The following is a 19,813-nucleotide window of genomic DNA, read 5'->3' on the forward strand; positions in this document are numbered from 1 at the left end:
TATTTGGCCCTTTGAAAGCAACCACAAGGCTGATGTGGCTCCCAGTGAAAATGAGTTTGACACCCCTGAATTGTAAACAATTTAATTTAGATTTACTTCTTTTTGTCATTTCAGGGAAAGTAAAGTTGGTCTATTTTGTGCTTGTTTTTTTTTATTTATTCAAAATTCATTTTCTTTCTCTCATTTATGCAATTAACAAACAATCTCTTTTTAAAATATATTCCATAAAATGTCTCAGGAGATTATTACCAACCCTAAATGTTTACTTAAAAGAAAGACCACAATTTTCTTTTCCTGTGAATGATCTTTTGGTCATTTCCTATTAATGATCTAATAACATCCAAAAATCATCCTTGTTCCTTTGAACATTCAGCTTCAGATATCTCTTTTTCTCTCTTTGTTACAGTCTCACCCCTCATACTCTTTCTAAAACTCTACTATAGTCAGCCTTTACATTCCCAGAAAGCCGTGATTTTTGTGACAACATGTTACTTTATAGGTATTTCAGAACAGGATAAGTGGTTCTGTGCAAGCTATTGATTTAGTCTCATTCCTAATTGTGGTTTTATGGTACCTTATTTAAGGTAAATCAGCATACGAGAGAACACATCATTGGCATTACAGGACAGGGTTAAAAACTGTACTAAGTTACTATATCAGAGTGGATTATTACATTATTATGGTTAGTTAATATTTGAGTACAGATTATTTGCCAGGCATTTTGATAGAGGCTGGGGATACAAGGAGAAACAGAAGTGGTCCCAGTTCTCAAACTTATAGACTCTTACATAAACATACTATTCTCATTGGTGAGTTAACGTCTGGTTTACCCTAATATAGTTATAAACGATATTATTTTGACCTAACCTTCCAATCCACTGACTTATTTGAAATCTTTACTTTGTTCTAATTAGGAGATTTACAGGTAGAAGTAAACAAAAGCAGTAATAAGCCACATAAAGAAAGGAACAGCTATTTTAAACTTCTATGAGCTTCTTAACTAGACAAGAACAACATAAAAATAGATCTAAAAGTCCACTTGTGAGGTATCGATCTTTCATAGGCATCCAATTCCAACTTACCTTTTGAAAGAAAATATTGTTTCTACTTTTCCCTATTTAACTGGAGTTTGCATTTTGTTGGTTCATAACGGCCAGCCCAGGTGGATGTGATCTGTCAGGGCAGCTAAGGGTTGCCATTCAGAAGCAGCTGGTCTTGAGAGCAGTACATGGAAGGAAAATATCAATGACTGGCCCTCTCTCTCCCTCCATCAGGCTGATTTTTGATTCTTTTCTTTTGCCTCCCCTTTATCCTCCTTGGGGTACACAGTCGCCGTGCACCCCCTCCAATATACATCATGTTCCCCGAAGAGTCATGACCTAGAGAGATAGCAGCTACCTGATTCTTCCTTAAAGATGCAGGAGGGCAGAAGTCTCAACATTAAAATCAATGAAATTATTATATATAAAATCCCCTCAGAATAATTGTCTTCAGCCAACTTTCTTCTTATATATGTGTAATCTTATTGGTTTATTCTAAGACTTTTTGTTTTCATTTTTAAGAAATTGTCAAGGGAAAGCATAGATTTGGACATCCAGGCTCCAATTAATAGTGCCACTGACTAACTTTCTCACTGTTTAAATTGAGGCTGAAAATTCTAAAGGATAATTATTAGAAAAAATGCCAAGAAAAGATGAAAGCCATTATGCTATTAGTTACAGTATATATGAAAATATCCTAAGTCAAAACAAACCATATTGTTCAATTCATTTAATTTCCTTGTGTCCCAGGGGGGGAAAAAAGCAATAAGGGAGACGTTATTCTGTAAGTATAAGGGAAATGTATTTGGGTTAATTTTAAGAGAGCCTTCTGTGACCTTATTCTTTTTTTAATCACTTTTTAAATTAATGTTCGAATACAGTTGTCTCCATTTTCCCACTACCACTTTCCCCCGCCCCACCCACCCCCACCTCCCACCCTCAATCCTACCCCCCTTTGGCTTTGCCCATGTGTCCTTTATACATGTTCTTTGACACCCTTTCCCTTCTTTCCCAGTTACCCCACCCCCCACCCCAGAGAGCCTTCTGTGACCTTACTCATTGCTGATAGGTGGTAACAGCCCCAGGCCCGGGGATTGAGCTCAGGCAGCCTCTCTCTGAAAGCAGCAGGCACTCTCCTCTCGGACCATTTCCTGCCTCTCCCTGTCTTCTCATCAACATACAAAAGAGACACAGAGCAGTTTTTATTTGTGATCAACAATTAAAATGATATTTTATATATATGAACAAGATTGGAAGAGTATTAATTTTTTTTACTTTGAGATATGAACTATAGCAATGATACATTAATTAGTGCAATTGCTTTACTGTTTCCTCTTTATTACTCTGATGGTTTATTTTCTAGTTTGTGACATTTGCTCTCCACAAATTCTGTTCCATTATTTGGAGTAGGTTGGTACATACCATATTTTATTCACCTTTCTTCCATAACACTTAAAGAATTGGAAACCCTGTGTTTTTAAAAAATGTAAGTGGTTAAAACAATTTAAAAAGTTATATATTTAAGTATTTATATTAGTATATAACATTAGTGTTTATATGTCAAATATTAGTAATAGTATTTAATATATATTCTAATTTAATGAAATTTAATATTTCAAATATTTACTTAATTTGAATGTTTTAGTGGATGTGTCAATTTATCCATAAATTTCTGAAATAATCATTTTAAGAACCATAATTTCTAAATCATGCACATCTCACTTTTGGTCATGTGTCTTTCTGGATGTTTCCTAGGCCAGCAAGTGACTTTCTATGTTTATTTTCCTTGATTCCAGCTATTCTGTGGAGAGTGATTTTTAAAATTAAAAAAAATTTCAATTAGAGTTGACATAGACTATTATATTAGGCTCAGGTATGATTAGACAGTTACATGTCTTATGCAGTGATTGCCCAATAAGTCAGTACCCCCAATACCACACATAGTTGTTATACTGACTATATTCCCTGTGATGGACATTACACCCCCATAACTATTTTTATAGCTGCCAGTTTGTACTCACTGATCCCTTCCACTTTCTTGTCCAGCCCTCTAACCCCTGGGCACTTGAGCTGGGCACTCCAGCGGTGTCCCTTGTGTGTGTGCCCTCCTCTTGCAGTGAGTCTTGATTGCCACTGCCCGTCGTTGTGGGGACGGATTCTCAGACTGGCTGTGAGAGCGGGCGGTTACTACCGTGGATGGACTAGCTGTTGTGCAGGAGCTGACCCCACGGAGCAGGAGTTGCTTTAGTGAGGCTCTGGGGCCTGCCCTTTGGGTTTGTCATTTGTGGAGTTGGTTAGGTGGTGCTCTGGTGTGGTCTGAAGCTGGTCACCCAGTTTGTTGGTTCTGGAGGTTCTTCAGGGGGGCTCCGGTGCAGGCCAAAGTCAGCTGCTGTTTGTGCCCAGCATGCGGCCACCCAGTGGAAGCTACAGAGTGATCTGTGGTTGGTTGCTTCTTGTGCTGGGCTTGGAGGCACTTGGGAAAAACAATGCTGAGAACCGAGGCTGGGTGCCACTGGTACTGGACTCGGATTCCTTTGGTGGGCCCCACAATGTGGGCTGAAGTCAGCCCTTTATTGTGCCAGGTTTATGGCCACTTAGTTGAATCTATGCTCTAGGCCAGCAGTGGCCACAGCTTATGCCAAGCTTGGGTTTACCTGATGGGAGATACAATGCAAAGTGAGACTGGTCTCCTCTTGTGCAAGGTTTGGGAGCACTCAGCAAGAAGTAAAAGACATGCAGAGTCAGGCTCTTACTGGGGTTTGAGGGCCTTTGGAAGATTTTAGGAAAGCATGCCGCATGAGCTGAAGCAGATCACTTATGTGGGGGACCTGCTGGAAGGGGTGCAGCCAGACATGTGAGTTGGTTGTTGCAGGGTCTCAGGAAATCATCTGGGTGGAGAAAACGATGTTATCCAGGTTAATGGAGAGCTTAGATTTGGCATGGTCCTGTGCCTGCCAGCATTTCAGTCCCCAGGGACAGCCGCCACGACCCCTGCTCCTCTAGCCCTTACCCTGAAGCCAAGCAATTCAGTTCCTCCCCATATGTCCCTGGCACTCTGACCTGCTGTCTGTGCACCAGAGCCCAAAGTTAGCAAGTCTGTGAGTGAGCCAATCCATGCACAGCCCCTAAAGAGAAACGCCTGGGAATCTGGAAGCCCTCAGCCCCACTCAGAAGGAATGCAATCCCCACTGGTTTTCACAGCCAGATGTTATGGGGACTCCTCTTCCCAACACTGGTGCCCGGGGCTGGGGAGCCAGGTATGGGGCTGGGCCTCCTGCCTCCTCAGGAGGAACCTCCACCAGCAAGATACCCCTCCCTATTCTTAATTGCTGCCTGTGGGTGTGGTACCTGCCCCTTCCATGTCTCCACTCCTCCTACAGTCTTGATGTGGCTGCTTCTTGATACACTTAGTTATAGGACATGTGTTCAGCTAGTAGTCAGGTGGTTCTCAATGTTGGTGGTTCTATGATTTAATTGTAATTTTGATGTGGTCATGGGAGGAGGTGAGCACAGCATTTTCCTGCTCCCCATATTGGCGGGAAGTCATATGGAGGTTGATTATTTATGTTCCATCTTAAAAGACCTAGTAATAGATGAGATAGGTTGAAAGTATTTCAAGGAAATGAGTCTGTTGTCAAAATAATTTACTCCCTCCCAAACTTTTCAATGGGCATGATACCTGCACAAGTTGCACGGCACTTTATGTTTACGCACTCATTAATAATTGTTGTTACTACGCAGTAACAGGAGGGAAGTTACCTTTCCGTACGAGATGCTTTGTCTTTGTTACATATATTCTGTCATTTCGGGACTCAATTTATGTCAAACGTTGCAATTAAACATTGGATCAAACATCACAATTAAATTTTAGTATGTCTCTATCAATATATATAGCCATCTAATTCTCTCAGTAAAATTGTTGTTATATACTGCCACCTAGCTAAAATAATACTCATTCCCATGACGGGTATAAGAACCTATCCCTCACGTGTTGTAATTGAAATGACACAATTGCTAAGGCATAATTTATTATTTCAAAGAGTTATGAGGCGGTGATTTATTTCTTTAAGCAGCCATCTAAGTGTTGGTAAAACAAGCTTTCACTTATGGTTTAGGTCAAATTTACATTGTCATTTCCAATTCTTATAGTAATTTTTCATTTTGAGTCACCCTAATCCAATGCTTTGTGACTGCCTTCTAAAAGAGTTATCTTAAAATCCTCAAATTACATACGACAAAAGTTTAGTGATGACCCTTGAGTTGCTGGTAAACAGTTTATGTTCATATATTGTGTTGATTTGTCATATAACATGGAAACATAATCGAGATAAGGTTTTCATTTAATTTTCAAAAGCGGTTACAGATAGATTTATATATGGGAGAGTCTCAATACAGATCTCCTGAACAAAGGAAACCAGCTTCCTAAAACCTTCCAAATTCCAAAATGGCTTAGGAGGAGAGAAATCATGAAACTAATAAGCAGAGCTATCAAGAACTGAAGACCCAAAGACTTATGGCTTGTGGTCAGTTCACATTCTAGTGGGGGAGAAAAGGAGAGTTTTACTGGCAGACAATAAAAGGGTAATTTTTGCCCATACGTTTGTGAGAAGCATGGGAAAAATAAAAGGAACAGACACTAGCCGGCTTCTCAAAGCCGACGGGTGGCAGTTAGCCTTGGCAGTGAGAAGCGGCAAATACTCAGTAACAGTGGTAGGTAGTATTGTAACCTCCTCATTCCCATCCCCGAAAGACTTCAGACCTGTCCTGTATCAGTTTTTCTACATTAAGATAGTGGCTAAAGAAGAGGTTTCTGATGCTCAATTATAATGGCTATTATTTATTGAGTACCAGCTGTATGCCAGGTCCTCATTTTAAGTATATGCATCAATTCCTGTATGCTCAGGAAAACCCAGTGAGTTAGTTTCTGTTGTTAGTCTAATTTTGCTCAGGGAGACCCCCAGACCCCGAAAGGTATACTTAGTTGCACAGTAAGTGAAACCCAGACTTGGGCTGGGGATCCTTGCTTCAGATTCCATATTCTTAACCTACAGCCTCCTTGGATGTCTTTGAGTTGTATTAAAATTTTTTTCATCTTCCTACTAATAATCAGCTTATTCAGAATATAAATATGAATACCTTTCAGCAGAGCTTTCATGAGAAATTTATCTCTCACATAAGCGTTTAATCTCCTTACAACATTAACAACGCATCTGTCCATTTGGTTGCATTAACAACCGAGTATTAAAACAGATATGTTACCCCAACCGCAGAAATAATCTCTTCTTCTAACAGCAATCAGGAATTTATATTTGTATTTGCATTTCAAAAGGCCCACGCCAATTACAATTACAATTCAATGGTCCCGATACAAGGAAGTAATCAATTCTCCTATTAAAAGAATACATGTGATGTGAAATGAGACAAGGCTCTGTTCCATGGCCGGTTTTATGTGGTCTTCTTAGTGCTCTCCAGCGTGGAGGACCCACGTCGGGTACAGCACTCAAGTAGCTAGAGCCCTGTGTTAGTGACCTGTGACCTGTGATCTGTTATATACAGGTCAGTGGTGGTCTATTATGGATGCTTACTGTTTAGGCAAATAATCTCTCCAGTTGAAAGAAATATACTGCTCTTGATAGACAAACCTACATAATTAAGCACAAAGAAGAAAGGGCCATAAAGGCCTTACTTTAATCCCTTTCCCAATAGACAGGATTATATAGTATTAACTTTGCAAAGGTAGCTCCAAGTCAGAAGAAAATGGCAGCATAAGATATATTATTCATTTTCTAGTACAGATACAATTCTCAAATGCTTTTTGTCCTTATAATTCATATTTGTTTTATTCAGATATTGTTGAAGAGAGATAGTAAAATCTTAGTAATCACAGTTAATGTTCTAGTTATCTAAAAGAGATATCATCATGCTTCAAATTTATTTCAAAAGGAAGATTTGTTTTTGGAAGAACTAATTATGTCAGTGACAACTCAGGGGACATTAGGAGTTGATGTGAAGAATACCTTTCTGGAAGACACTCTGTTTCCGAAAAATGACCTGAAAGTGGCAGTTTTGGCCTTGGGTTCACTGATTCAATTTTATACAGTAGCAGCCATGTTTCACCTCCCAATGTTAGACTTGACTTCTCAGTGTTGAAAGAGAAATAAATGTCATCGAAATGCGAACTGACATCAGCGACTCTCAGGAAAGCAAGCTTGGGGCTCTCCTCTGCTGCACACCACCCCAAACCGCCTGAGTGCTTGTCTGTCACATTAAGTCTCAGCCCCTCAAGAGCTGATGTTCACACTAGTGTTCTTGAATTATCGTGAAATGATTAAATTGTGTTCACCACTGGGAAAAGAGGGGGAAAAGATCATAGTTTATCTTTTTAAGGAATTCCATTAAGAAAATAAACTATAAAGGTTTGGACTAGAACCGAGGAACTAACCTTAGATGTCAAGGCTTTTCCCTTTATTATTACTTTATTAAATAAATGCACGAGACAGGTAGAGACAGAGAGCTTTCTTGATAAGCAGCATAAACAAGTTTACTAATAAACTTTCCCATTCAATTACCTTTTTCCTTCAAATTAGCTCCATTTTCCTTTTTAATAAGAAAGTTGTCCTGGCTGGTGTGGCTCAGTGGATTGCTCACCATCCTGTAAAACAATGGATCGCTGGTTCGATTCCCAGTCAGGGCACATGCCTGAGTGGTGGGCCAGGTCCCCAATAGGGGGCGTGTGGGAGACAACCACACACTGATGTTTCTCTCCCTCTCTTTCTCCTTCCCTTCCCCTCTGTCTAAAAATAAATAAATAAAATCTTAAAAAAAAACAGTAGCAGGGTAGGAAATAGGTATTGTTTGTCTTGCTGACAGAAGTTTCAAACACAGAAGAATACTTAGCTTGTGGTATGATTGTATCAGAAGTATCTCAACTCATTTTTAAAGCAATTCTTTGAAAATACTAACTTTTAATCACATTCTCATAAACCATATCCATATTATTTGGAAAGATTCAAAAATAAGTCCTCTATAAATAAATATAACTAACCTCATAAACTCCTTTAAAAGACACCCCTTGATAGACAAGCTCTAAAAGAGGGTTTTTCTCTCTTCTGCCCACCACTGTAACTGCCTTTTTGCTTGTAGTGGGCCAGTAGGAGGAAGCCACCGACTGCATAAAACACGATATGAATTTCAACCCTTCCTCGGTGTTTTCAGGAAGTTAGATCAAACTACCCTATTTATAAGGGCAAAGAACTCCTGATTTAATCCTCAGCTGCTTTTGAAAACCCAGTACAGTAGCTGTCTAGGACATTTGGCCAGTAGGAGTTGGCCTCTGGGGTCAAAGTTGGGCACAGGAATATAGTGAAGTTAGAAATAAAACCTTATTAGACAAACTAATTTCTTATATACTTTTTATTCCATTTTCTGTATCTCAGAGGTTCATTTGAAGATTCTACAACCAGATTTTACACGGCATGTGTGGTAGAAGCGTTTGCCTATCTGCATTCCAAAGGAATCATTTACAGGGACCTCAAGCCAGAAAATCTCATCCTAGATCACCGAGGTTACGCCAAACTGGTCAGTGTATTTCCCACATTTCCGGCCCTGCAGTTTTAAAATACTGGTTTGCAAGTTGTGTTCATTGGCTGCTATAAAACCTCATTTTTCTTTTTTACATACGAAAACTTTTCTTTAAGGCAGGTTTGAGTGTTACTATTTTCAACTAACCTTTAATGTATGAGAAATTAAATTGGCTGGTTTGAATTAATAATATCCTGGCAAAACATGCTACAGTGGACTCATGCTTGCTGGCATGTGTTCACAGACCTGGAAGAACTTTGTAGAAGTTCTTTTTCTAGCTGGCTTTCTGCCATCTAAAGGGAACGGGTATTTATATTATGGAAAATTATGAATCATTTTAATATTTTAGATTTGAGAATAATGCAATTGGGAAAAAATGGGCTTTGCAGACAATTTTATCAGTGATAATAATTTTTAAAAGTTGGTCAAGAATGTTAAAGACGTATTATGGAAGGTAAGTGTTTGTTTATTTTTGTTTTTTAAATGCCTTACTTTTGAAGGCTTTGATTCTCTCAGTACCTGATTCAATTTTTTAACATTTAGAATTTTTATTCAGCATAGAATTTTCAAGGAAATTAAGTAAATGGCAGTTAATTATTTGTATTCTCAACCAAATTGTTTTAGAAAAAATAGATTTTCTGCATTTGAGGATCCTTCTTCAAAAGGTTTCTAGAAAAATGAAGGATACATTTTCACTTTTCTATCTGCTTGTGCTTACCAAGAGCAGTCATTGGTCTCATAACTTTGTTATTAGCTCCTTCAATAGAGTGTTTTCTAAATTAATACTAAATGAATTCTCAATTTCACTTAATCCAGCAGAAATCATATGCTTGTCTACTCTGAGAAATATATCAAGTAGGTCCAAGTAGTCTTTTTAAAATTTTGAGTAAAGGAGAAATGATCTTGCCCTGGCTGGTGTGGCTCAGTGGATTGAGCACCGGCCTGCAAACTGAAAGGTCTCCAGTTCGACTCCTGGTCAGGGCACGTGCCTGGGTTCCAGGTCAGGTCCCAGTTGGGGGTGTGTGAGAGGCAACAGATCCATGTTTCTTCCCCTCTTTTTCTCCCTCCTTCCCCTTCTCTCTAAAAGTAAATAAAATATGTTTTTTTAAAAAAGAGAAATTATAAGTATCGCATGCTAACCGATTGCACCAATTTTGTCCTGTGCAGATATCTTAATGCAAATATCTTCAAAACACCACTCCAAACAATTTTGCCTACATTTTGTATGTACTAGCAGGGTTGTCACATTCAAAGAAAGGGTAGCACAATCTTATTGGTGGTGTCCTCAGTGATGATCCCTTAGAGAGTTACTAGTCATTCCTCTCTATCAAAGACCTGCCATGAGATCTGAGGTCAATCCAATTCATTATCTTCACTGAAGAAAAAATTAATGTTGTAGAACATATTCTATTCACTGTTATTGATGCATTATCTGTATGTATACAGTTTTACAATTTTTATGAACCAAACTCACTGTGGAAAATAATACCTCTTTAAACATTAAAAATGAGAGAAATTATTTGTTTATGTACCAACCTCTATTGGCATAAATGAACGAAAAATGGAGAGTGTTTCCAGAAAGAAAATTTGCCTTCATTTTTAATGATATGAATTTCATCCTTTACTTAGGTTTCAACTTATCCCATTGAAAGCAAATTTGACCAGGCAGGCTATGTTTGCAATATAGGTGATTCCTTTTAGAAGACAGGATTTTAACTTACATCTCCTTATTTTTTTATCCTCAGTGTACTTCAGCAAAGTAGTTTCTTGCTTTTAAAGTTAATCATAAGTGGCTTGAAATATCTTGTTTTTCTCTCTTTGTAAGGTTGATTTTGGCTTTGCAAAGAAAATAGGATTTGGAAAGAAAACATGGACTTTTTGTGGGACTCCGGAGTATGTGGCCCCAGAGATCATCCTGAACAAAGGCCATGACATTTCAGCCGACTACTGGTCCCTGGGAATTCTAATGTATGAACTTCTGACTGGCAGGTATGGACATTGATTGAGAACTGCTGATGAAAATAGGCCGGGAAACAGCTGCACACTCCTGCCTTTGTCACTCTTGTTAGACCATCTTAAAGTGCTTTTCACCATATCTTGTTACCACACTTCAATTAGTGATGCAGATGACCTGGAGTTCATAAAGCAAAGTTTAAAATGGTCCAGATGAGGGCAATAAACACAACGTCAACTTTTGCACTCATTGCTAATTCTGTATACATGTGTGAATATGGAATGACCTGGTGTATTTCTGTGAGATCTTTGAGCCTACTCATTTAGCCAGCAATGAAACAAGGGAAATTATAGTCATATAAAAATACCTAGGGTCAACTGTATATATAAATAAGAGGCCCTGTTAGCAATTGTTATATCTAAGTGAAATTTGAATGCTTTGCAGGTCTTTTATATAATAATATTTTTAAAAAGGTACTATGGATACTACCAGGTATAAAACAGACTAGAAACATTTTAACAAAAAGAAAAACAAATACACCACCAAGCCATGCACTCAGGACCGTGAGTAATAGGGTCATTATTACCTACAGAGTTCAGAAGGCTGGGATTTATCCCAAAGGATTTTGAAGAAGAGAAGACTGCAGCTGGGCCTTGCAGTAAGAATGCAGAGAGCAAGCAGGGGAAATGGGCATTGCTGGAAGTGAGACAGGGCTTAAGTAGAGATGCAGTAGTGGGCAAAGACTTGAAGATGGTTCATGTTTAAAAAACAAATGATGGGAAATAAATTAGTCCCCTTTCAAGGATCATGATTTCTATACCTGAGTGTTTGGACCCCATCCACAGAGGAAAGCATTGAGTATTTTCTGACAAAGGAGTGGCATGTGTTATGATATTTAAGGAAAAACCACTAGCAGAAGTGTGCAGGACAAATTGGCAGATGGATGGGGAGGCTAGTTTGAAGATCGTTTTAGTAGTTTAGAACTAGGATGCTGAGAGCCCAGAATAAGGTAGGGAGACTGGGAAGAGAGGGATGCGCATGAAGTGGGATATGAAAAAATTAGTTAAGAGAACTTAGTAGCTACAATGAAAATGAGACCTTTAAACTCAGTGTTCTTCGTGAAGAATCAGTGACTATATGAGGCACTTAGAAGAGTGTCTAAAACATAAGAAGCCCGCCGTAAATGCTCACAAATGCTAACAGCTACTACTGCTACTATCATTGCCACGAATAGTTATGCTGTGCTTTATTAAAAGCACAGCATAATTTTTTTATTAAAATATTAACCATTAATAACTAGGATAAAATGTTAACCATGGTAATTTCTATTTCTCCTTATTTAAACTTTTTCTACAATCATTATTTATTAATAAGGAAAAATATAAAACCATACTTAAAAAAATAGTATATACTACACTGTAATGAAATTCTTAATAGAATTCTTAATTGTTTCAAATTAAAATTTCACAGGTCACAATGTGTGACTGCCACACAATGAAACTAGAAATTAATAGAAATATTTTAAAGAAAAAGTCTAAACACTTGAAAATATATAAATCACTTTTCTAAATAACCATAGGGCCATAGAAATTATGGAACAATAAAATAGTAATAGAAATAATACAGCCCTGTAAATCACAATCTGTGTAGGATGGCCAAAGCTGAACTTAATTAATTACCATAAATACTTATATCATAAACAATACCTATGATTAAAAATAATGAGCTTAGGAGGATATGGATGAAGATGGCAATATAAGAGGATCCTGAGCTCACTCCCCTTCCATGAACACACCAAATGTACACCTACACATGGAAAGCTTTTGCTGAAAAAAAGAAACTCTAAAAACTGGCTAAGTGATTTCCCTGCATTGGGCGAATGAGCACAGGCCCATGTCGAAGAGGGTAGGAGAGGCTGGAACACAGTCTTGCCATAAACCCCACCCCTGGTGTGACACGCCGTGATCAGGAGAAAACTCAAAGTCAGAGCTTCAGACTGAGGAGCAGAGGGTTTGAACCCCACACCAAGCACCTCCAACATTAAGACCTGCATCTGAGAGGTGAGCCCCTGAATCGTCTAGCTTTGAAAACCAACATGCCTCACACCCACAAGATCTACAAGGCTACAGTGGTACGAAAAATGGCTCTAAAAGGACTCCTGCTCTCAGACTCACTTGCCTCAGGGCCCAGTACACAAGCAGCCAATTGAGGGGTACTGGACATTGTGTGGGAGACACTCATTTGCTTGTCTTGGAGTGTTGGCCTGAGCGGCAAGTATTTGATATAAGACATACTTGGGAACCTGTTGGGGTGCTCTCCAGGGACAGAAGCTGGCAGGTACAATCTTCATGCTCTCCTTCCACCTTGCTCCAATTGATGAATGACATTTTTTAATTTTATGCTTTTTTTCCTTTTATTCTCTTTGTCTTTTTTCTTTCCTGGCCGGTGCCATCTCTATGCCTTTCCTCTGCCGCGCTCAAGCTAGTGGGCACTCTCATTGCACTTTTTGCTACTGCTCCCTAGCATGCTAGTATCCCCCAGAGGGAGCTTTTACAGTACAGTACCAGGGTGCAAAATTGGTATACAGAAAGCCCTACCATTTCTATACATTAGTAACAAACAATCCCATTTGCAGTTGCATCAAAAAGAATGAAATACCATGTTCATGATTTGGAAGGATTAATATCTTGAAAATGACCATACTACCCAAAGCAATCTAGAGGTTGAATGTAACCAACATCAAAATACCAATGACATGCTTCTCATAACTATTAGAACAAATAATCCCACCATTTATCGGAACCACAAATAGCCAAAGCAACCTTGAAAAAGAGGAACAAAGTTGGCAGTATCCCACATCCTGACTTCAAACTATACTATAAGTCTATAATAATCAAAACAGTATATAAATGGGCACATAAGTTAAGAGAAAGAAGAACAAATTAGGAAGGATCACAATACCTGATATCAAACTGTATTACAAGGCCACTGTAATCAAAACAGCTTGGTAATGGCATAAGAACAGACACATAGATCAATGGAACAGAATAGAGGGCCCAGAAATAAACACGTTTCTATGGTCAATTAATGTTCGACAAAGGGGGAAGAATCATAAAATGGAGTAAATATAGCCTCTTCAACAAATGGTGTTGAGAGATCTGGACAGCTACATGCCCCCCAAAACAAAAAAAAAACCCCACCTTATGCAAAAATAAACTCAAGATGGATAAAAGACTTAAATATAAGTCGCAGCACCAAAAAAGTTCTAGAGGAGAAGAACATAGGCAGGACTATCTCAGATATTTCATGCAGCAATATTTTCACCTATATGTCCCCTAGAGCAAGGGACATAAAGGAAAGAATATGCAAATGGAATTTCATCAAAATAAAAAGCTTCTGCAGGGCTAAAGAAAACATCAGCAAATTGAAAAGGGAACCAACCATATGGGAAAAAATATTTGCAAATGATACCTTGGACAAGGGTTTGATATCCAAAATATATGAAGAACTCACACTCCAGGGAGACAAACAACCCAGTTAAAAAATGGGCAAAGGACCTGAACAGACACTTCTCCAAGGAGGACGTACAGAGGGCCCAGAGACATGTGAAAGGATGCTCAGCATCACTAGCCTTCAGAGACATGCAAATTAAAACCACAATGAGTTACCACTTCACATCAGTCAAAATGGCCATCATAAACAAACCAACAAACAAGTGTTGGAGAGGTTGTGGAGAAAAGGGAACCCTAGTGCACTGTTGGTGGGAATGCAGACTGGTGCGGCCACTGTAGAAAACAGTAGGGAATTTCAGCAAAAAAAAAACACTAAAAATGGAACTGCCTTTTGACCTAGCAATTTTACTGCTGGGATTATACCCTAAGAATCCTGAAACACCAATTCAAAAGAACCTATGCACCCCAATGTTCATAGCAGCAGAATTTACAATAGCTAAGTGCTGGAAACAGCATAAGTGCCCATCAGTAAATGAGTGGATCAAAAAACTATGGTACATTTACACAATGGAATACCTTCACAGCAGTAATAAAGAAGGAGCTCCTACCATTTCCAACAGCATGGATGGATCTGAAGAACATTATGCTAAGTGAAATAAGCCAGGTGGCAAAAGACAAATACCATGTGACCTCACCTATAAGTAGAACCTAATCAACAAAACAAACAAGCAAGCACAATATAACCAAAGACATTGAAATTAAGAACAAACTTACAATAACCAGAGGGGATGTGGGAGGCAATAATGGGGGGAAAAGGGGAGAGGGTCATCAAGGAACATGTATAAAGCACCCATGGACAAAGCCAAAGTGGGGTAGGATAGAGGGTGGGAAGTGGGGATGGCTGGGGGAGAGGGGAGTGGAGGGGGCAGAAAATGGAGACAACTGTACTTGAACAACAATAAAAAAAAATGAAAATGAAAATAAAAATTAAAAAAGAAATAGAACAGAATCGAGAATCCAGAAATAAACACTTGCTCATATGGTCAACTAATCTATGGCAAAGCAGGCAAGAATATACAATGGAGAAACAATAGTTTCTTCAATAAGTAGTGTTGGGAAAAATGGACAGATACATGGAAAAAATGAAACTGGACCACTCTGTTATACCATATACAAACATAAACCCAAAATGGTTTAATGACTTAAATGTAAGGTCTGAAATCATAAAACTCCTAGAAGAAAGCGTAAGTAGTAAACTACCTGACATGAGTGTGAGTAGTATCTTTTTGGATATGTTCCCTCAATCAAGGAAAACAAAAGAAAAAATAAACAGATGGGACTTCACCAAACTATAAAGATTCTGCATAGTGAAGGAAACCATGAAAAAGAATGGAAAGACAACATACAGACCAGGAGGATATTTTCACAAATGACATATTCTATACGGGGTTGACATCCAAAATATATAAGAAATTGTACAAATCAATACCAAGAAACTTAAAAATAAACCAATCTAATTAAAAAATAAAAAGACAAAAAAATCGTTTCTCCAAAGAACACATACAGATGTCCAACAGACATATGAAAAGATGCTCAACATCACTAATCATCAGGGAAATGCAAACCAAAACCACAATGAGATACCTCCTCACACCTGTCATAACGGCAGAAGGGAGTGTCACGGTGTATTTAAAATGTGGAAAGAAAAAAAAACCTTCCAACTAAGAATACTCTGTCTGGTGAAGTTATTATTCAGAATTGAAGGAGATATGAAGAGTTTTCCAGATGAGCAAAAACTAAAGAAATTCATCACCAGCAAATTAGCCATCCAAAAAAATGTTAGGAAACTGTTTAAATTGAAAAGATAGGGTACTAATTAGTAACAAGAACACATAGGAAAGTAAAATGTCACAGGTAAAGGTAAACATATGGTAAAACTTTAATCACTTAAAGCTAGTTAAAAGACAAAATTTGTAAAAAAAAATAACTACCTACCATAAATAATTAAATGATACAAAAGATAAAAAGGTATAAAATGTGGTATCAGAAATATAAAATATTGGGAGGGGGAATGCAGTGCTTTAGAATATATTCAAACTTGAATTACTATCAAATTAACATGAGACTGTTACAAATATAAGTTGTTATAGGTTAAGTCTCATGATAATCACGACGCTAAAACCTATATAGACACCCAAAAGATAAAGACAAATGAATCTAAGGATACCACTGAAGACACTCATCAAACCACAAAGGAAGAGAGCAAGAGTCGAAGAAAAGAACAGAGAGGAACTATTCAACAGCCCCCCAAAATTAACAAAATAGCAATCTGTATATAGCTACCAATAATTACTTTACAATGTAAGTAGACTCAGTTCACAAATCAAAGGACATAGAATGGCTGAATAAATTTTAAAAAATGAGCCATGTATATGCTGCCTACAAAAGTCTCACTTCAGATGTTAGGAGTAAAGGGATGGAAAGAGATATTCCATGCAAATGGAAACTAAAAGAAAACAGGGGTAACTATAGTTGTATAAGAGAAAATGGACTTTAAAGAAAGACTGTAAAAGAGACAAAGTCATTACATAATGATAAAGTGGTCAATTCCGCAAGAGAACATAAAATTTGTAAATATTTACACACTCAATATAGGAGCACTTAAATGTATAAAGCCAATATTAACAAAGCCTATGGGAGAAATAGACAGCATACAATAATACTAGGGGACCTTAATATCCCATTTACACCAATGGATAGATCAAGTCAACCAGGGAACATCAGCCTTTAATGAGACCTTAGACCAGATGAAGTCAAGAGATAATACAGAACATTGTACCCAAAAGCAACAGAATATACATTCTTCTTGTGTGCACATGCAACATTCTACAAAAAAGTTCATATGTGAGGCCACAAAACAGGGTTTAATAAATTTAAGAAAATTGAAATTATTTCAGGCATCTTTCCCAACTACAATGATATGAAACTAGAAATCAATTACTAAAAGAAAACAGGAAAAATCACAAATATGTGGAGATTAAACAACATGCTACTGAACAACCAATGAGTCATTGAGGATATCAAAAGAGAAATAAAAAATTATGCATAGACAAAAGAAAATGAAAATACAACATTCCACAATGTATAAGATGCAACAAAATTGGTTCTTAGAGGGAAGTTCATGGTGATAAATGCTCAGATCAAGAAACAAGAATAATCTCAAATAAACAACCTAATTTTACACTTGAAAAAAAAAAGAACAAATGAAACCCGAAAGTTCATAGAAGGAAGGAAATAAAGATCAGATTAGAAACAGATTAAATAGAGATTTAAAAAGGGAAAAAAGGACTTATATAAATGTAGTCAGAAATGAAAGAGAAAACATTACAACTGATACCACAGAAATACAAAAAGATTATAAGAGAATACCATGAACAATTATATGTGAACAAATTGGACAACTGAGAAAAAAAAACATACATTTCTATGAGCATACAACCTATTGAGATTTAATCATGAAGAAATTTAAAAAATCAAGACTGATTTCTAGTAAGAAGATTGAGTTAATAATCAAAAACTTACCAAGAAACAAAAGTTCAGGACCAGGTGAATTCTACCAAATATTGAGAGAAGAATTAATGTCAATCTTTCTCAGACTTTTCTAAAAAATAGAAGAGGAAGTAACACTTCTAAGCTTATTGTTTGATGCCAGCATTTCTCTGATACCAAACCCAGGTGAGGATGCCCCAAGAAAGTTAAATTATAGGACAGTATGTCTGATGAAAACTGATGTAAAAATTCATTAATATATTAGCAAATTAAATTCAACAATACATTAAAAGGGGCATACACCATGATCAAGTGGGATTTGTTCCAAGGATGGTTCTACATTCACAAATCAACCAATGTGATACACCACATTAACAAAACAATGTATAAAAACCACATGATTATCTCAATAGATGCAGACAAAAACATTTAACAAAAATTAACATCCTTTCCTGATAAAAACTCTCAACAAAATGAGTATAGCAGCAATATACTTCAACAGAATAAATGCCATATACGAGAAGCCCACAGTTAGTATTAGACTCAGTGATGAAAGCTGAAAGTCTTCCCACCGTGGCCAGTAACAGGATGAGGATGCCCACCCTTACCATTTTTATTCAATGTAGTATATTGAGCCCAAGGCAGATCAGGCAAATAAATAAATAGAATTCAAATTGGAAAGGAAGTGGTAAATTATTTGCAAATGACTTATTATACAGGGCCTAGCACAAATAACACCCCTTTTTATTACAAAATCTTTTTTTACAAAATCATAAGCATGTAATACTGTAACATAACAATATCACACTCAAGCACACCACATGACATTTTAGGTGAAATGTTCACATTAAAATTATAAATTATTACACTCATATTATTACCCTACAAACTATATTCAAGCAAGCGATACTTCTGCCAGACCCTGTATACAGAAAAACCCTACAGATTCCCAGGAAAAACTGTTAGTACTAATCAACAGATTCAGTAAAGTTTCAGTATACAAAATCAATATATAGAAATATGTTGCATTTTTATACACTAATAATGTACCATAAGAAAGATAAATTAAGAAAATAATCTAATTTACAATTGCATCAAAAAGAATAAAATATATAGAAATAAACTTAACCAAGAAATGAAAGAACTGTACATAGACAACTATAAGACATTGATGAAAGAAATTGAATAAGACACAAATAAATGGAAAAATATTTCATAGCATTGGATTAGAAGAATTAATGTTGTTAATATGTCTATACTACCCAAGCAATCTACAGATTCTTTGTCAAATTTCCGGTGACATTTTTTCACAGAAGTAGAAGAACAAAGTGGAGGTATCATATATCCTGATTTCAAACTATATTACAAAACCATACTAATCAAATCAGTATGGCATAAAAAGTGACACACAGATCATTGGATAAGAATAGAGCCCAGAAATTAACCCATGCATATATGGTCAATTGATTTACAACAAAAAAAGCAAGAATATGCAATGGAGAAAAGATAGTCTGCTCAATAAATGGTTGGGAAACCTAGATCACTCTCTTACACCAGACACAACTAACTCTAAACAGATTAAAGACCTGAATGTAAGACCATAAGACATGAATGTGATCTAATTAATTAGAACTTAGATTAAATCATTGAATTTTGGGTACGAATAAAAGAATAAAAATGTTATAATCTTTGGCAATCTAATACTAAAATCAAACATAGTTTAGATGGGGGAGAGAAGATAAGAATGACTATAGGAGAACCTATTTGTCGTCATTTACAATTAAGAATCTTAAGTATTCTTCTACAGTTAAATTATTGGGTTTGCCAAAATGTCCATATGGGTTTTTTTGTAAAATAAAAGACATCTTTTTTCATTTTCACCAATAACTTTATTGATTTGAATATTTTGAGTATGTCAGCTATCTCCCACAGAGATTAACACTAATAGCTCTCAATTAACGTCTCAATGAGATGGCTGTCAATTTCAACTGGGCTACTCCACCGTGCAGCATTGTCCAGTGGGAAATCTCCAGTGCTAAAATTCACAAACCACTTTGGATCTGTTCGATCAGTCACAGCACCTTTTTCATACGCTGCACAGATCATTTTTTTGCATTTCAGTTGCGATTTTATCTTTCTTGAAATAATAAAGCATAATATACCGAAAATGTTGCATATTTTCTTCATCTTTAATGTTAAAATTGTTACACAAAAATTCGCCAGTTTTGATAAGTTTT

General features: G+C 36.9%; 1 protein-coding gene across 2 annotated transcripts in view; it reads left to right on the forward strand.

The window, feature by feature from the left end:
- The window catches only part of PRKG1 (protein kinase cGMP-dependent 1), a 1,161,962-nt gene that overhangs the window by 1,129,550 nt on the left and 12,599 nt on the right, over window positions 1–19,813 (forward strand). For both annotated transcript variants that reach the window (XM_024563402.4, XM_045197730.3), the window contains exons 13-14: window positions 8,477–8,618; window positions 10,447–10,610. In XM_024563402.4, the coding sequence (XP_024419170.1) occupies window positions 8,477–8,618; window positions 10,447–10,610 (306 nt within the window). The remainder of the gene's footprint in view (window positions 1–8,476; window positions 8,619–10,446; window positions 10,611–19,813) is intronic.

The sequence above is a fragment of the Desmodus rotundus genome, chromosome 4 (genome assembly GCF_022682495.2).
Source record: "Desmodus rotundus isolate HL8 chromosome 4, HLdesRot8A.1, whole genome shotgun sequence".
In the NCBI taxonomy this organism is placed as follows: Eukaryota; Metazoa; Chordata; class Mammalia; order Chiroptera; family Phyllostomidae; genus Desmodus; species Desmodus rotundus.